Genomic DNA, 18,075 nt, shown 5'->3' on the forward strand with positions numbered 1-18,075 from the left:
TCTGATATTACTCTCTTAGAAACATTAAATTATCAAAGAGCTAGCTAGGTGGTGCAGTGGATAGAGCGCTGGCCCTGAAGTTGGGAGGACCTAAATTCTAATCTCACCTTAGACACTTACTAGCTGTGTGACCCTGGGCATATACTTAACCCTAATTGTCTTAAACATCTGGGGACATCTCCAGTCGTCCTGATATAAATCTTGCCACTAGACCCAGATGGCTCTGGATGAGAGAGTTAGTTTGGTGACCTTGCACAGCCCTCCCTCACTTAAATCCAATTCACTGCAAGTCATGACATCACCTCCTGTTGTCATCATGGTACTTTTTGAGAAATAAGGATAAACAACAACTCATGAAAAAAGCAGTGACATGGTGGGAATCATTCTGTATCCCAAGTCACAATATATAGCTTTACTTCATTCCCTTAACATGATCAATCACCACTCTTATGGCCAATATATCACATTGCTAGCCCCATGTCTCTCCCTCTCTCTAACCAACGTGGTTATTGGTGATACCTAGGAATTCATAGTTGTCCTCTCCTGAGGTGAGATATACTTCTGGGAAACATAGACCTTACTTGGAAAAGATAATTTCTTGCTGTGTGGGTTCTTTACAGACAAACCCCATTATGAGCCCTAAGTTTCCTAACACAAACATATGTCACCCACCCGTATCTATCTCATAAGAAGGTTCTTTAATGGTGTACCATTTTTTCCTTTGATGGGAAGACTTGCTTTCTACCCCACCCTATATCAGTACTTCCTTTCCATTTTTAATCCTATTCTAACATGGGTCCCCACAAATTTTAAAGATCTATGTGCATATATACTTCTTATTGCTTCCAGTTATTAATAACCAAATAATTTATCACATCATATAGTTATTCTAAAATTCTATTCATGACCTTAATGTTTTTCTTATTTGTCTTTTTGAAGGAGGATGCTGCTGTTCATAGAAATTATTGTCTTATTTTCTAGTTCTTCCTGCAGTTTAATTAGCTTTTCCTTTAAGTATTTGGATGGTGAATGGTTTTATTTGCATATATGCATGCACGCATACAAACATACATACACACATACATACATGCATACACACATACATACATTTGCATTGGTAGTTTCATTATCAGTGGCAGTGATATCCAAAGTTTGTGCATACTCTTTAGGGGTATGTAAGACAAGTCAACAGGGTATACAAAATACTCTTAGATCTAAGAACACAGAGTCGTCCTTCAGCCACTGCCTATATCCGCAACAATCCATTCCCCTGCCTTCATCTTGTTCAGGTTGTGCTGGATGACTAGCCATATGCATGGTATATATTTTGACAGGCAGACACAAAGGTGAGCAATCATTATCCACCCAGCCCATGTATGACTTTGTTCTCCCTACCTCTCACCTGCCATAGCTGCAGCACACCCTTCATATATTCTTTGCTCAGGTTCTCCATATTCCCCAACCCACTGAGGCCCAGGCTGCAATAAGAACATGCAGATGGTATTTTGAGAAGAATGTGGGATCCTTCTAAAGGCTTACATGGGAGGAAGGAGACAATATATAGGATATATACTACTTATTTACCTAGTTCTGCCCTAGGAGAGTAAAATGTCATACTGTCCAAACCCTTGGAATTTCCAGGGGATAATGGGAGTAGTCCAACCTTTTCTCTTGAGTGGGTGGGGATAACTTTTCTGTCTCTCATTGTTAGTGGAAGAGAAGAATAGATTGTGCTTCCTGGGCATTTCTCTCCACTTTTGGAAGAGGCAACAGAACATCATCCAAACTTCCACAGGGCTCAGGTTGCAAAAGGTACAGGCAGGTGAAGTATGGATATACTCTATCTTTCTAGGAGTGTGGGACACTTCCAGGGCCTCAGCCTCAGAAAGAATGAATAGGGGGCGACTAGGTGGCACAGTGGATAAAGCACCAGCCCTGGATTCAGGAGTTCCTGAGTTCAAATCCAGCCTCAGACACTTGACACTTACTGGCTGTGTGACCCTGGGCAAGTCACTTAACCCCCATTGCCCTGCCAAAAAAAAAAAAAACAACCAAAAACCCAAAAAACAATAAAGTAACCCTTTGGGGCAGCTAGATGGCGCAGTGGATAGAGCACCGGCCCTGGAGTCAGGAGTACCCGAGTTCAAATCCAGCCTCAGACACTTAACACTTACTAGCTGTGTGACCCTGGGCAAGTCACTTAACCCCAATTGCCTCACTAAAAAAAAAAAAAAAAAGAACGAATAGGACTTGTGCTATACATGTGTAACTTTGGGCAATTGACTTCAATTCCCCACACCTTTGTTTCTTGCCTGAAAATTGAAGTAATTGAGTCAGAGGGCCTCTGAGGTCCCTTGCAGACCTAGATATAGTCTATACAATGTTCATCCTATGCTCTTGGAATATACATTCCCTAGGGAGCAGAATAAATTCGAACTGAATATTTTTAAAAGAGATACTAAAAATAATCTGAGCAAAATGTTCAGATTCATAGGTGACAAATAGAAATTATAATAAAATGTGTTTCCAATTAGATTGCAAATTCTTTGAAGACAGGAAGAGTGTCTTATTATTTTTTTGCATCTTCTTCAATGCCCAGCAGTGTGTTTTACACATAATATTTTATAAGTCAAAGAAACTTGGGTTCTAGTCATGGCTCTTGCATTATTTATGTGCAGACCAGAAAATAATTTCAGCTCTCTGTTTCCTAATCTATAAAATGAGGGAGTTAAACTAGATTTATTTTAGCTCCTTTTCATTCTAAAATCCTCTGATTCAATGATTCCAAGTCATACGTATAACAGATTGGTAACTTTCATGTCATACATATCATACACTTCCCCCCTCCGCACCCAAGCATGAAAGGCAAACAATGAGAATCTCACTTGCTTATAAATTTACATAATAATCATAACTTACCCTTGGTAGGAGATAGTTAGTCCAGCCACGTCAGAATTATCACAACCCATTGCAAACAAGGAAAGCAGTAGAAGGTAACCAAAGAATGAAGATCCCAGATAGAGTTTTGAAGCTCCAAACACACTGATCCTGAATTTTTTCATAATTAGTCCCCCAGAGAATATTCCAAAGGCTACTGCGGGAATGTTGATAAGTCCTAGGGAGACAAAGAAAAAGTCATTATAAAGTGAATTGGCAAATGTCCTACTCCTATTTTATGAGTATCTCTACACAGCAGAGTAGTCTCTATGTTTCTTGAATATTTATTTTTTTTAATAATGAAGGGAATAGAAATTCATGTCCACTAGCACATAATAACCTTCTATTGTGTTTATAGTCTCAGAAATAGAGGTGCAAATTAAGGAATCTAGACTCTACTATGAATATACAGGTCAATGGTCAATTTGTTATTGTTATTGTTCAGTCATTCAGACCTGACCAACTTTTCATGATCCTGTATGTGCTTTTCTTGGCAAAGATATTGGAGTAGTTTGCCATTATCTTCTCCAATAGATTAAAGCAGACAGAGGTCAAACGCCTTTCCCAGAGTAACAGCCAGTGAATATCTGAGACCAAATTTGGACTTAAGTCTTCCTGAATCCAGGTCCAGCACTCTATCCACTGAGCCATCAAACTGTTAATGGGACCTCACAAATATAGCCCCAGAATTCAACCCATTCTAACCTGGTCTCTAAGATACAGGTCTGAATCAAATGACAGGTATGCAGTAAAACATTTATTGAACATCAACCAAATACATGGATATCTATCAGTTGGATCTTGTCCTTCATAACTGAGGAGTAACAAAATGTTGGGGTCTCTATGTCAGGGTCAGTGTACAGTGTTTCTGATTATGTCTGATCATACCAACATGAGCTCAGAAGACTCTACCAGAGGTTGAGCCCAAATTGTCCATGTAGAATACAAATAAAGAAGTGTAACAGATACACAGTGCAAAAGCAAACATAATCCTTGAACTCTAGGAAGAGAGTGGACCATAGACAAAATTGTGATGATGTGAGTGGTTTCATCTTCCATATTAACCTTCTCCAAGTTCTGTGCAGCTCCTATCCCTCAATGCCTCTCCTTAGTATCTTCAGGTGCATTGTACCATTTTACTTTCCTCTTATCAAAACTTGGTCTCAGGAAAGAATCTGAAACTCCTTTATGCTAAAGTATAAATCGAACCTCTTCATTTCAGAGATGAAAACAACAGACCCAGAAGTTAAAGTACTTCCCTAAGATCATGCAAGTAGCAAGGCCAGGATCTGAATCCAGATCATGTGAATTCAAATGTACCACTTGGTTTACTATACTGCACTACTCTATACATTGAAAATGGTTCAAAATTTTGCCTTTTCACAGTAATATTTCCATTTTGATTATTAAAATTTACAGTATTAAAAGTTAAAGGAATGAGTACTGACAAAAAAAATGGGGCTTCACAGAGCAGATAATGAGTCTATTTTGTACAGCAGATCTTCCTGATATCTCAGAAAGTATGTGGGAAGAGATAATAGCACACTCTGCCTAAGTGTTCATCCAGGTGTCTGTTTCCTTATGAAACAGACTGAGAGCTAGAACCCAAGAGACTGCAGATTAAGAGTTTAGGTCACCTAGACTAGTTTTATAGATGAGGAAACATGCTCAGAGAGGCCATTTAGGCTCTCTGGTTTGAACTGAGGACTTCCTCCCTCCAGTCTGGTGTTATATGCATTACATAACACTTTTTGTTGTTCAGTTGATTTTTAGTTGGGTTTGCTTTCGTTTGATTGTATTTTGTGATTCCTACAGTTTCGTACTTCCCTGATGCATAGTGAATTTTCTTCTATCCCTTCATTTTTTATTCTATATATCTCTTTGCTTTTTAGATGTGCTTCTTATAAGGAAAAGATTGTGGAAGGAAGAAATTGTAGAAGGGAGAATTTTTTATTAATTCAACCTGTCACTTTAATATTATTGGATTGTTTAATCTATTTACATTCAAAATTGTGAGGTTGATATTTTCTTCTGTCTCTAATACTGTTTTTTTTTTTATTAAATGTTTTCCCTCTTCCTCTATAAGAACAGTTAAGTAGTTTGTCTTTTCAGTTATTTTAAATTAACCTACTTTAAAGGAACTCTCTTCCTCCTGGTTTTCTTCCTTTTGCCCTTAGGTCCCTCCCTGTTTCTTACCTCCTTCCCTAGTTTTGCTCAACTTATTAATTTAATTAATTAATTTTCTTTCTTCTTTTTATTCACTTATCTAATTCTTCCCCTCTTTTATTAAGTAATCAAGTAACTCCTCCATTTCTTCCTTCAATCTATTTTGGATTGTTAGTTTTATTTTTTCTAATTTAATTTTGTTTCCCTCAATCTCATTATTTTTATTATTATTATTTACTTTTTTTCTATTCTAAATTCTTATTCTGTGGCTCTTATGCTCATTTATTGCTTCTTTAGTCTCTATTCCTCAGGAAATTTAAACTTCTAAGGCACCTATATTGTTTTCTAAACAGTTTCTGTCATTGTTTTGTAACCCTTTCCTTAAATTTTTTGTTTGTCATTGTTGTGCCTCACTCTTAAAAATACAAATTACTGAGGGCAGCTAGGTGGCATAGTGTATAGAGCACTGGCCGTGGATTTAGGAGGACCTGAGTTCAGGTCTAGCCTCAGACACTTGACACTTTCCATGACAGTTGCCCCAAAGAGTGCTTATTTTTCTTCTCTAATGAAAGGATACCATTATGAAGGCACAATACTCTTTCACAGGTGGTGTTTTATGTAAGCACCAAAACCTTGCAAATTGTACCTATTATTATACCTTCCAATATAAAATATTTCCTTCCCCCAAATCTGCAACAGAATATTTTTCAGTAGGACTTCCTTCCACCACTAAGGTAAGACTTCAACCTTTCTTTCCTCTTGTTCCAATCCTTCCATTTGCTTCTTCACACATTGTCCTGTAGATATGCTATTTTTTGAGAGACTAAATAAATTATTTTCCTATTATTTTTTTCTATTTAAGATACATCACATATTCCATTCTATTTTTTCTACCATCTCCCCTTTTATGCATTGTCCTATTCTGCACTTTAGTTCTACATAAAAACAAAACAAAACAAACACCCCCACACACACACACATTGATTTACCTGTAGAGTATTATATAATCAGATTATACCTCAGGCTCCATGTTTCTTTGCTGTAGTTGATGTTATAAATACTCAGAAGAAAGGGAAGAGACATTTTAAGGACGTAATGTTTTTCCAGCCATATTTCTGGATACCCTGAAATCTACCCACAAATCCTAAGATCCCCAAGTTAAGAACTCTTTTTTTATTTTTTTTTTGGCCAGGCAATGCGTGTTAAGTAACTTGCCCAGGGTCACAGAGCTAGTAAATGTCAAGTGTCTGAGGCCGAATTTGAACACAGGTTCCCCTGAATCCAGGGCTGCTGCTTTCTCCACTGCACCACCTAGCTGCCTTCCCCCCGCCTCCCCCGCCACCCCGGGAAGAAACATTTTAAGAAATGAAAGAGTAGAGTCAATAAAACCATAGCAAGTGTATCTTGACAATATACTACTTTGAATGCCATTGACTATGCCAACATTTTTTGGCCTCTTTTTTTTTAAACTTTGATACTGACTTTGTAATCTTCTAATTTTCTTACTGAAGTCCCAGGACAGCTTCATGGACTTTGATATTGGCTTTTTTGTTTGGCAATGGGTCCTACCTTACCAAAAGAATGTACTAGGTTTTATTAAAACTATGTTGTAATGAAGGATTGGATTGGGAAACAATAAAAATAGTAGATTCTCAGAAATAGCTATATATTTTAAACATTATTTTACAGACAAGGAAACTAAAGCAGGAGATTAAGTAACTTTCCCAAGGTTATACAAGTAATCAACATTAGAGATAGGATATGAACTTGGGTTCCCTGACTCAAGTCAATATTCTTTCCTCTCTACCCCACTACATCCAGTGGGTATACCATATTAAATCCTTCTTCATGAAGTTGGTTTTTTAAATTGTTTTTTGTTTGTTTTTTATGAAATCTAGTGGGATATTTTACTTTCCTGAAGAAACTTATCTCCTATCTGATAATGAAATCAAAGGAAAAATCGATAGATAGCAATTTGCTTTATCACAAACTTTGATGCAATTAACTACTCATGCTGAGTCACTACCATTTTTCAGGAAACTTTGAGTCCATAAATTCTTCAGAAATGTGGGGAAATGACTCAAAGATTTTCCTAATAAAAAAAAAAAAAACCAGGGCCTCCTTCTGAAATTGCAGCTTCCTTCCTGCTTGAGTAATATCTTCTACATGAAACTTTTTTAATCCCCTCAGATGCTTGTACTCTGCCTCTCAAAAATCACCTTGACCTAATTGTGTGTGTGTATACACACACACACACACATATACATATATATACACACATACACACAATTGTATATATGTGTGTATACAATTGTATACATAGTATATATCAGCATATAATATATATATTATATATCAATTGTATACATTTTTTATCTATATATTTGTGATTGTATACATTGTGTGTGTGTATAGATATAGATATAGATATAGATATAGATATAGATATAGATATAGATATAGATATAGATATAGATATAGATATAGATATATCTACATAGATATAAATATGTGATCATGTTTTCTCTTCCAATGGAATATAAACTATTTAAGGGCAGGAAATATTTTATTTTTGTATCCCCCCCATAACCTAGCACAATGATTGATACAAAGTAGACACTAAGTAAATGCTTTGATTGATTTTTGTGTTACCCAATGCCAATTATAAAAGTCTAGAATTAAAGTCCAGATGTATGAAAATCTGAAATAAGGAAAGAAGATGTCATCTTTGGGAAAAAGATTAAAGAAGGACAAAGTTGGTATCAAAGACAGTTTTTTAAAAAAGGACAGATATATTGGCCAAGTCTTTTGGAGTTTACCTTGAACTTGTACAGTTTCTTACTAGGAACTTCAGGCTACTCCCACTCCCAGTCTAGGAACTGATATAAATATTAACTTAAACTGTCTCTCCAGCTGAAAGCAAGAGCTATGTTATTTTTTTCTTTATCTTTTCATACTCTAGCATAGCCCACAGTCCATATGTTTGTTGAAGTATATTGAGTGTTTGTGTCCATATAGGTGTTCTGGTATAACCTTCTGAATAAATGTATACCTAAATGAAGAGATAAGGGACAATTCTGGTCACAAATTCTAACATTTTCATAAGTATATAATTTTATAAGCAAACAAAAACAGATACCGCTATTGAGCCTTACTTGACATGGCCCTGGGATAGATACTTTTAGATGAAAATGTATCTGCTAAATTTAACTTTGCTCATTTAATTCTGATAATCAGGGATCCATTTCAAAACCTTGCCAGCAAAGTGTTTTTGACATAGTCCTTAGGAAAGCATGAGAAATTTGACAAAAGATTTATACTTCTAATATATCAAAACACAGTGTACTTCCCCCCTCCACTGGTGAAGGTTGGAACACCACCATACCTTTGTAAATAGTTTTAAGACTCGCTGTAGTCAAAACATCATGACCTGGTGACAAACTCCAGAGATAAGCTCTGAATTTAACTGGGCTGATCCTTAGAAAATGGATATGGTTTTCAGGCATTTTAGGTTGAACTGCGATTTGTACAATTGTGTCTTATCTTTACTGAGATTATCTGTTCAACCAGCCAATGTATGAAATAAGTCAAGAGTAGGAGCAAAATGAAATAGGGTGGAACAATATGAGAGAAACTATTTCCTTTCCAGTTTGACGAAAGTTGGTTAATTCACTAATTATTTATCAATTAGTGGAAAGAGTTCTAAATCAAAAGCAAGAAGAACTGGGCTTAAATTATACTTATTAACTGTGCAACCATGAACAAGTATTGACATCTCTCTGAGCCTCAATTTTCTCATTTGTTAAATGGGAATAATATCACCTATCTCAGAGGGTAATTGTTTTTGAATGAAGTATTGAAGGGAGTGAAAGAGAATGAGTTGGTAGGAGAGAAAAAATTTAAATTGCAATATTTGACAAAGGAATATTTTTTTTCTTAACACCCCCCACAAGCAGAAAGAATGCATTCACTGGGTTTCTCTGGTCAGTAAGATTTTGGAAATTTTGGAAATTTTATCCACTGAGTTAGACAGGCAGCATTTACTGATTTCCAGACTTGAAAGGAAACTACCACCACACTGAGGGACTTAAGGATTATCTAGAGGGAATCATACCCCAAGAAAAGAGAAACCTGGTCCAAAACCAGGTGTGTTTACATATGCATATATGCATGTATGTATATGTGTATGCATACATGTATGTATGTATGTGTTGTGCAGGCATGTATGTCTCAGGGAGTAAAGTAACTGAGGGCTGTCTCTATCATATTGTAAGTGACATATTGTTGGTTATTTTTCTCTCTTTTAATTGCTTTGGGGATTTGGAATACTTTTTAATTTACTCTCATCCTCTATTACATTCCTATGAAAAATATAAAAATAGATCTGCTATTCAATACTAATAATGATGCAATAAGTACCCATTTTTTGAAATGTTATATTTGTGTCAATAAATTTGATTGGAATGCTTTGGTTGACCTGTATAATAAATTTTTGTGTGCTATTGGGGGGTTACATTGCTAATAATTAGTATATTTACTTTGATCATGTTTTCTGTGTGTCACTTAGAACATTTTTATATTGTGCTTTTATTGTATCATATTACATGGTCAGTTTTAGTGCAGTGTAATGATTTATTGAATACTACCAATGTGAATTAATCTATTGAACAGATGCAAAATAACTTACATGAAAAATTATTGTAATGTAATGTTTTTGCACTTGAAATTTGTAGGGGTCTACTAGATTTAGTAATGGACCCAGAGGATAAAAATAGATTAGGAAACTTCAGTTGACAGAGGTTAAGTGTCTGCTCAGGGTCATGAAGCTAGTAAATGACTGAATCAGGATTAACTTGTTTTTTTGGACTTCAAGTCCAAAATTGCATTCATTACTCCCACTAAATGCATCTTTGATATGCATTTGATAACTAGAACACAAGATTAATCATCCTTATTTTGTTAAATGATTATGTTTATTCTGATCTTTTTTATATATATTTACACATTTCAAATATACTCCAGTTGGCTTCTCAAGGGAAAGAAAAATTTCTGACCTTGGTGAGGAAAGTAAGATGGTTTTACTGTACCTCTATATGTTTTCAAGGAGCTCAATACACTAGAGATGGATGCTTGACACTTTGATCAGAAATTTCACAGTATCTTCTCTCTTGACCCCTCATATTCCCCAGAGACTTTTGCCTGACTTTATAAATGAAGTGTCTGGTCAGAGCAAAAGACAGGAAAATTGGGAGAAGCTAAGGAGGCAGAACAGGCTTTGCTACAATGAAGAGTGTATGTGAGGTTGCCTGTTGCTTAGACATTTGAACCAAGATTATGGAAATTAAATATATACAGTCTACATCCAGGCATAAACACACACATATTATAGGATATATAGGTATCTCTTTCTCTCTCTCTCCCCCCCACCTTTCTTTCTCACTCACTCATTTGCTAGAATTCACCCACTGAAATTCAGGTCTAGGGGTTGAAAACAAAATGGTAAAGTGAAAGTCACAATTGCCAACCCTCCTTGCAAAACCCCTCCAAGAAAATAGCAACAGAAAGTATCCAACAGAATCCTGAGCAGGACAGTCAAGAAACAGTTACAGTGAGTCATTTTCCCAGCCCAAGTTAGCTTAGGAAGACAAAAATAGAGTACTGTGGACACTAATGTGGGGTTGGTGATGAGTGGAAGTAGCACCAGTTGTGGGGTAGCAGCAGTGCCTAGTGTTTATAAGGGGGCTGAACAATTGGTCAGATAAAGATCCCAGGGGACTCTTTTACTAGCACTACAATCAGGAGCAGATTCCAATGGGTAACTATATTACCCATTATCCAATTTTGGGTCACAGTTCCAGGGTAGAGTAAAGTGGTTTTAAACAAAAGAGATCAAAAGCCCTACCTATACTCTACCTATATAAGAATTAAAGAACAGATCAGGAGGTCAGTGCCCAGACTTCTCCATGGATCACATGAAATTGGAAGCACCAAAAACCTATCACCAACCAGACTGAGCTGTGAAACCAGCAGACGAATATAAAAGATCTCCCCCTCCCCAGAGCTGAGCAGGACCCAATTCTAACATAAAGTACAAAGTTTAAAAAGTCTAGGAAAATGAGAAAACAACAAGAAAAGAGCCAGACCACAAAAAGCTACTATAATGACAAAGAAGTTCAAGACAAAAATTTAGAAAATAACTTGAAAACATCTATAAGGAAAGCCTCAAAGAAAAATGAATATTTGACACAAGACTAAAAAGAGTTCCCAGAAGAAGTAAAGAAAAAGATTTTTTATCTTTTTGAGTAAAATGATTTTAAAATCAAATAAGAGTTAGAGAAAAAAATGGGGAAATAAATGAAAGCTATATAAATTCATGAAAAGAGAATTAACAACTGGGAATAAAGGCAAAATTGGAGAAAATACTGAAGAAAATAATTCCTTAAAATCAGAGTTGGCAAAATAGTAAAAGGGATAGAAAATCTCATTAAAGAAAGTAACTCCTTTAAAATTATATTGGTCAAGTAGAAGCCAACAAACCCACAAGAAACAGTAAAACAAAGTCAAAAGAAAAAAAGTAGAATAAAAAATTTGAATATCTCAGCAACAATAAGTGATTGGAAAACAGATTGAGAAGATATAATTTCAAATTAATTGGATTACATGAAGGCTATTATCTCACAGCCCAGATATCACATTTCAAGAAATTATAAAGGGAAAGGAAATTAGGAGAAGAAAAGTAAGCAAAAAGGAAATTATAAAGGAAAATCTTAGAACTAGAAAATAATCCACTGATCATCTCCTGAAAAAAGATCCAAAACTGAAACTGCCCCCATGAATATTATAGTCAAATTTCAGAGCTCCCAGTTCAAGGAGAAAGCAGTAAGAAGAAATAATTAAAATACATAGACCCACAGTCAAGGATCACCCAAGTTTTAGCAACTACCAGTATGAATAAGCGAAGGGTTTTGAAAATGATTTTCTGAAAGTCAAAGTAGCTTGGATTACAACCAAGAATAACCTGTGCAGAAAAACTGAGTATGATGCAACGGGGGTGGGGGCTGGGGGTGGGAATGGATATTTAATAGAATAGAGGACTTTCAAGGCTTCTTGATGAAAAGACTCAAGCTGATTAGAAAATTTGACCTAGAATTCACTCATTGACGTTGATGACCTTCATTCCTTCTCAACTTTTCTTTTGTGTCCTGAGATAATGAGTGTACTTCCTTCAGTCATATGACATTTCTCTCAAAGTTTGTAAAGGCATTTAGCCTTGTGTTTTTAAAAGTTTACTTCATTTCTTAAGGCATCAGAGATGACATAGCTATTGATCTACCAAATTGCTAGACTACATATGCTATTGCTTAAATATAGTATGGGGTGTGTGTGTGTGTGTGTGTGTGTGTGTGTGTGTGTGCGTGAGAGAGAGAGAGAGAGAGAGAGAGAGAGAGAGAGAGAGAGAGAGAGAGAGAGAGAGAGAGAGAGATTGGAAACAACCCAACAGGGAGAAAGATTCAAAAATATCTTATCTTCCAGAGTAAAATCTTTTTCTGGGGGCTTGGAATCAAAGGAAAGAGCTGTTCATTTATTTTAACAACTTCCTAAACAAGATGGAATACATTCACTGTGGCTTTAATAGCTATCAAATTAAGTAACATGTAGTTGAGGAAAATTAACTGGTTTACATCAAGGTGGACATCTGCCATTTCCCTTGGCCTAGCTTGAAAGAAAATCATTCCACAGAGGTTAGAGGACTGAGTGACTAGCTAGGGAGAAAGTTATATCTTGAAGAAAGAGCTGTCCAGTCTACAAAAAGGGGTAAGAGGAATAAAGTGACTTACAACCCTACCTATCTGCTAACCACCCAAACAGTAAAGTCACACTTATATAAGTGAACACAAAACATATTAAAAGTAATTTCCAGGGTCATTAGAAAGTACCTGGGGTATCAGAAAAGCCCTCATGTAGGAAGTAGTGCTTGAGCTGAGCTTTCAGGGAAGCTAGGTTTCTGAAGAGGAAGAAATAGGGGAAGGAGAACATGATTGAAAGAGGGCAAAAGATAAAAAATTCAGAAACAAGACATGAATTGTTGTGTAGGGAGAATAGCAAACAAGTCAAATTAGTTGGAAATGGAGTACATGATTAGGTCTGGAAACGTAAGCTAAAGTCAGGTTGTGAAGAATTTGTATTTGATCCTAAAGTCAAGTGGGACAGTCAGACCTGTGTTTTATGAATATCACTTTAGCAATTGGTCGTATGATGGTTAGAAAGGAGAGACTTAAGACTGGAAAACCAATTAGAAACCTATTACAGGGGGCAGCTAGGTGTCTCAGTGGATAAAGCACCAGCCCTGGAGTGAGGAGGACCTGAGTTCAAATATGGCCTCAGACACTTGACATTTACTAGCTGTGTGACCCTGGGCAAGTCACTTAACCTTCATTGCCCTGCAAACAAACAAAAAACAAACAAACAAAAAGAAACCTATTACAGTAGTTCTGCTAAGAGGTGATAAGAACCCTCACTAAAGTAGTGACTAGGGAAAAATAGATGCAAAAAGATGTTATGTAGTCAGAATCTGCAAGATTTGGTAACTGATTAGATATATGAAATGAGGGAGGGTAAATGGTCAAAGATGACTTAGAAGTTCAAACCTTGATGACTATACAGTGGTATCCCACAGCAAGGTAGTGGCAATGCAAAGAGTAAAACCCTTTTCACTTTATTCATAGGCCAGCATATTTTCTTCTATACATGATGCAAGTCTAAAATTTCAATGATCAGTAGGTCTGAAATCCAACTTAACAGACTCTTTTGAAGATAGCATTCTGATCAAATACATGATTTTCAAGCACCTGGTCAAAGCAGGTACTCTAGAGTTTGATAATTGATTTCCTATAGTACCCTCCTCCCCCACTTACTGTTATCAAGTATGAGGCAGTAGTTTATTCCCCTCTAGTGGTAGAGAGGGAGCATAGGCATTATAAGCCACAGTAGTATGAGGGGAAAGATTACACAGGTAATCAAACCCATTTACTCTTTCTCTCTGATCAAACCTCGGAGTAAAGAAACTCAGCTCCAAAATAGCTTTTATTTTACTTTATTCTCTGGATCCTCAGAATCTGATGCTATTGAGAAGCAGTGGTTTATAGTGAAAATCAAAGACTTTAGGCTTGTCAGAGGCATGTTAGACCAAGTCATTTAGGATTCTTCCTCCAAGTTAATAGGAAATCAAGTCAAACTAAGCACAGTCTCTTCTATGACAGGTTTCCTAAAATAGTAGATTAGGGAACTGCTGTCATTGTAATAGACCTATAATTTGGCAATACATTTGATGAAGATTCATGTTTCGTTTTATTTTGTTTTTTTCTTGTGGAAAAGATGGAAGTGTTGTAGGATAGATCTAAATATACAGGAGAACAGAGAATCCAGTCCAAATTGAATAGCCAGACCTAAGGAACAAACACTAATGCTTTGGCATCAACTTGGGAGGCTTGCCATTAGGATCTGTGTTTAGCCCTATGATCTTTAACATTTTCACCAATAACTTGGATAAAGGTATAAATGTCACAAAACTGAAACACTTGATTAAAGAATTCACATTGGGTTGAATATTGTATGATATAATTTAGAGGCAACAATATAGTTGTTTTTGAAAAATTGATTTCATAAGTACTAGAGCAGTGAACCATGACAAGACAGGAGTTCATTTGAAAAGGACTTAGGTGTTTTAGTAGATTATAAATTCAACATGAGTCAGTAGCATTATATAACAGTCACAAGAGGTGGCTTAAACTGAATTAAAACAGACCTACAGTTCTGAAATAAGGATGAGATGGCCCTGCTCTACTCTTTCTTGGTCATACTATACAGACACATATACATATACATGTATACACATATATACACACATACATGTACATACACATATACATACATACATACAAATATGTATATACATATATGACTTATCATGGGGGAGCTAACACCCTGGCTTTTCAAAGGTTATATCAGCAGAGCATAAGCTCTGCCAGCTTCTACCAAACAAGACAGACTTTTAGTATTCAGGACCAACAAGAGATGTAATCTGTGTTCTGAAAAGCAACCTAGCTCCTTATTAAGAGACTCACGGCCAAGAAAGTCCATGAAACAGAGGGATAAAAATATTGGATGGCCTTTATCCCTATATGGCCCCCTTCCACTTTATCATGTCGATGGAAGACTGGTTATAATTGGACACAGGGTACTAAGAGTCATACAGTTTTTAGACCATCAATAAGTTTGAAATTAACTCAGTACTCAAAATATGAGATCCTTGTCCAATGACTAACAGGTAAACATACTACTTGAGGAGGTGAATCATATGAATCTTGACATTCTTGCTATAAAAACAACCAGAAAAAAATAAATGCAGCTAACTGGAAAATAATGGCTCACATGTATTTTTTGGAGACTCAAAACTGGAGTTTATCATATACTTAAAGGCAACAGTAAACATTTAAAGGGCTTTTTGGTCATTTTGTATTTTAACAGTAATGATAAATACTTGCAAAAAAGACCACCCTGAAAGTAACTGACATGTATGTGTCAATGTTACATGCTGAGAATGAAGCAATAGAGAAACCAAGATGCCTAAACTCTACCAACCCCCTTACGATCTGTGAGCTCTCTAAACTGTTGAGGCCATTCTTTCAGTTACCTCCAAGCCTGCTGCTGACATTGCTATGGGGTGCCCTGTGCTGGGCCCAAGGCCTGACCCACATTTTAGTAGGGTAAGGGGGTTGTACAACTGGTCAAAAATATCATGGGGACCCTGTGCTGGCACTGGGTGCAGGACCCATTGCCAATATGGAATACCAGGTAACAGTTCCACAGTGGAGATGAGCACCAGTGCTTGGAGCTATCCTGTAAACTGCAATCACTAGTGCTTTTTTCTGCCTTGCAATGGATACCAGGGTTCTTACTCCTTTGTAATTGACCACAAGCACTCTTCTCCACCCTGGAACTGTGACCACTGTGTCTGACTGTTTGTGAGCCCATTTGGGTTTTCTTGGCAAAGATACTGGAGTGGTTTGCAATTTCCTTCTACAGATCATTTTATAGATGAGGAAACTGAGGCAAACAGGGTTAAGTGACTTGCCAAGGGTCACACAGCTAGAAAGTGTCAGAGGCCAGATTGAAACTAAGGTCTTCCTGACTCCAGGTTAGGCAATTTATCCCCTATGGCAACTAGCTGCCGGGCTGCTATTAATACTTTTGTACAAATAGGTTCTTTTCCCTATTCTTTTATCATTTGGGGGTACAGATTTTGTGGTATTGCTGAGTCAAAGGGTATACACAGTTTTATAGCCCTTTGGGTGTAGTTCCAAATTATTTTCCAGAATAGTTGGACTAGTTCACAACTCCACCAGCAGTGAATGTGTCCCAATTTTTCCACACCTCCTCCAGCACACATCATTGTCCAATTCTGTCATTAGCCAATCTGATAGGAGTAAGGTAGTATCTCAGAGTTGTTTAATTTGGATTTCTCTAATCAATAGCTATTTAGAACATTTTTATTTGACTATTGATAACTTTATTTTTTCTTCTGAAAATTGCCTTTTCATATCCTTTGACTATTTATTGACTGTGAAATGGCTCTTAATTTTATAATTTTGGCTTAGTTATTTTTATATTTGATAAATGAGACCTTTATAAGAGAAAATTGAAGACTTTTTAAAAATTCCCTTGATATTCTCAACTTCTTGTTGTTCTAAATGAATTTTGGTACTTTTTTCCTAGCTCTATAAAATAATTATTTGGTATTTTGGTTGGTATGAATAAGGAAATTAATTTAGAAAGAATTATCATTTTTATTATATTGATTCAGTATATCCATAAGAAATTTATATTTCTCCAATTGTTTAGATCTATCTTTATTTGCATGAAAAGTGTTATGTAATTGTGTTCATATAATCCTTTTGTAATGGGAGGTAGATTCCAAAGTATTTTATATTGTCAGCCATTATTTTAAAGGCAATTTCTTTTCCTTTGTCTTTTGTTGGTAGTATATAGAAATGTGAATGCTTTATGTGGGTTTATTTCATATCCTGCATTTTTGCTGAAATTGTTCATTGTTTCAACAAGGTTTATTCAATGATTCTCTAGGGTTTTCTAAGTATCTCACCATATCATCTACAAAAGGTGATAGTTGTGTTTCCTCACTGCCTATTTTTATTTGTTGCATTACTTTTCCTTGTCTTATGTCTATAGTTTGCAATTCTAGAACAATACTGAATAATAGTGCTGATAATGGACCTTCATGCTTCACTTCTGATTATTAGAAAGGTTTCAAGTTTATCTCCATTACTGAAAATTATTCCTACTGGTTTTAGATACTATTATTACTTCTAAGAAAGGTTCCATTGATTTCTATGCTTCCTAGTATTTTTTTTTAATAGGAATGGGAATTGCATTTTTTCAAAGGTTTTTCTGCACCTATTAATGTAATCATAAGATTTTTCTTGTTTTTTATATTGATCTGGTCATTTATAGGAAGAAATATTGAACCAGCCCTGAATTTCTGGTATAAATCCCATCTGATCATAGTGCATGATTATTGTGATATATTGTTGTATTCTCCTTGCTAGTATTTTATTTAAAATTTTTGCATCAATATTCATTAGGGAAATTGGTGTATGTATGTGTATTTCTGTTTTTGTTCTCCATGGTTTATCAAAACCATATTTGTGTTGCAAAGTTAATTTGGTAGGATTACTTCTTTGCATATTCATTCAAATAGTTTATATAATATTGTTATTAATTGTTCTTTAAATGTTTTGTAAAATTCACATGTAAATCTACCTGGTTCTCAGGATTTTTTCTTAGTAGCTCATTTATGGGTATTTCAAATTCTTTTTCTAAGATAGAGTTAATTAAATATTACATTTTTTTATTTATTAATCTTGAAAAAATATTTTTTAAAAAACATTCATCTAT

General features: G+C 35.7%; 1 protein-coding gene across 6 annotated transcripts in view; it reads right to left on the reverse strand.

Annotated features, from left to right (window-relative positions):
• SLCO1C1 (solute carrier organic anion transporter family member 1C1) overlaps window positions 1–18,075 on the reverse strand; it is a 101,268-nt gene that overhangs the window by 17,420 nt on the left and 65,773 nt on the right. For all 6 annotated transcript variants that reach the window (XM_043968824.1, XM_043968825.1, XM_043968827.1 and 3 more), the window contains one exon: window positions 2,920–3,115. In XM_043968824.1, the coding sequence (XP_043824759.1) occupies window positions 2,920–3,115 (196 nt within the window). The remainder of the gene's footprint in view (window positions 1–2,919; window positions 3,116–18,075) is intronic.

This window comes from Dromiciops gliroides, chromosome 5 (assembly GCF_019393635.1).
Source record: "Dromiciops gliroides isolate mDroGli1 chromosome 5, mDroGli1.pri, whole genome shotgun sequence".
NCBI classification, from domain to species: domain Eukaryota; kingdom Metazoa; phylum Chordata; class Mammalia; order Microbiotheria; family Microbiotheriidae; genus Dromiciops; species Dromiciops gliroides.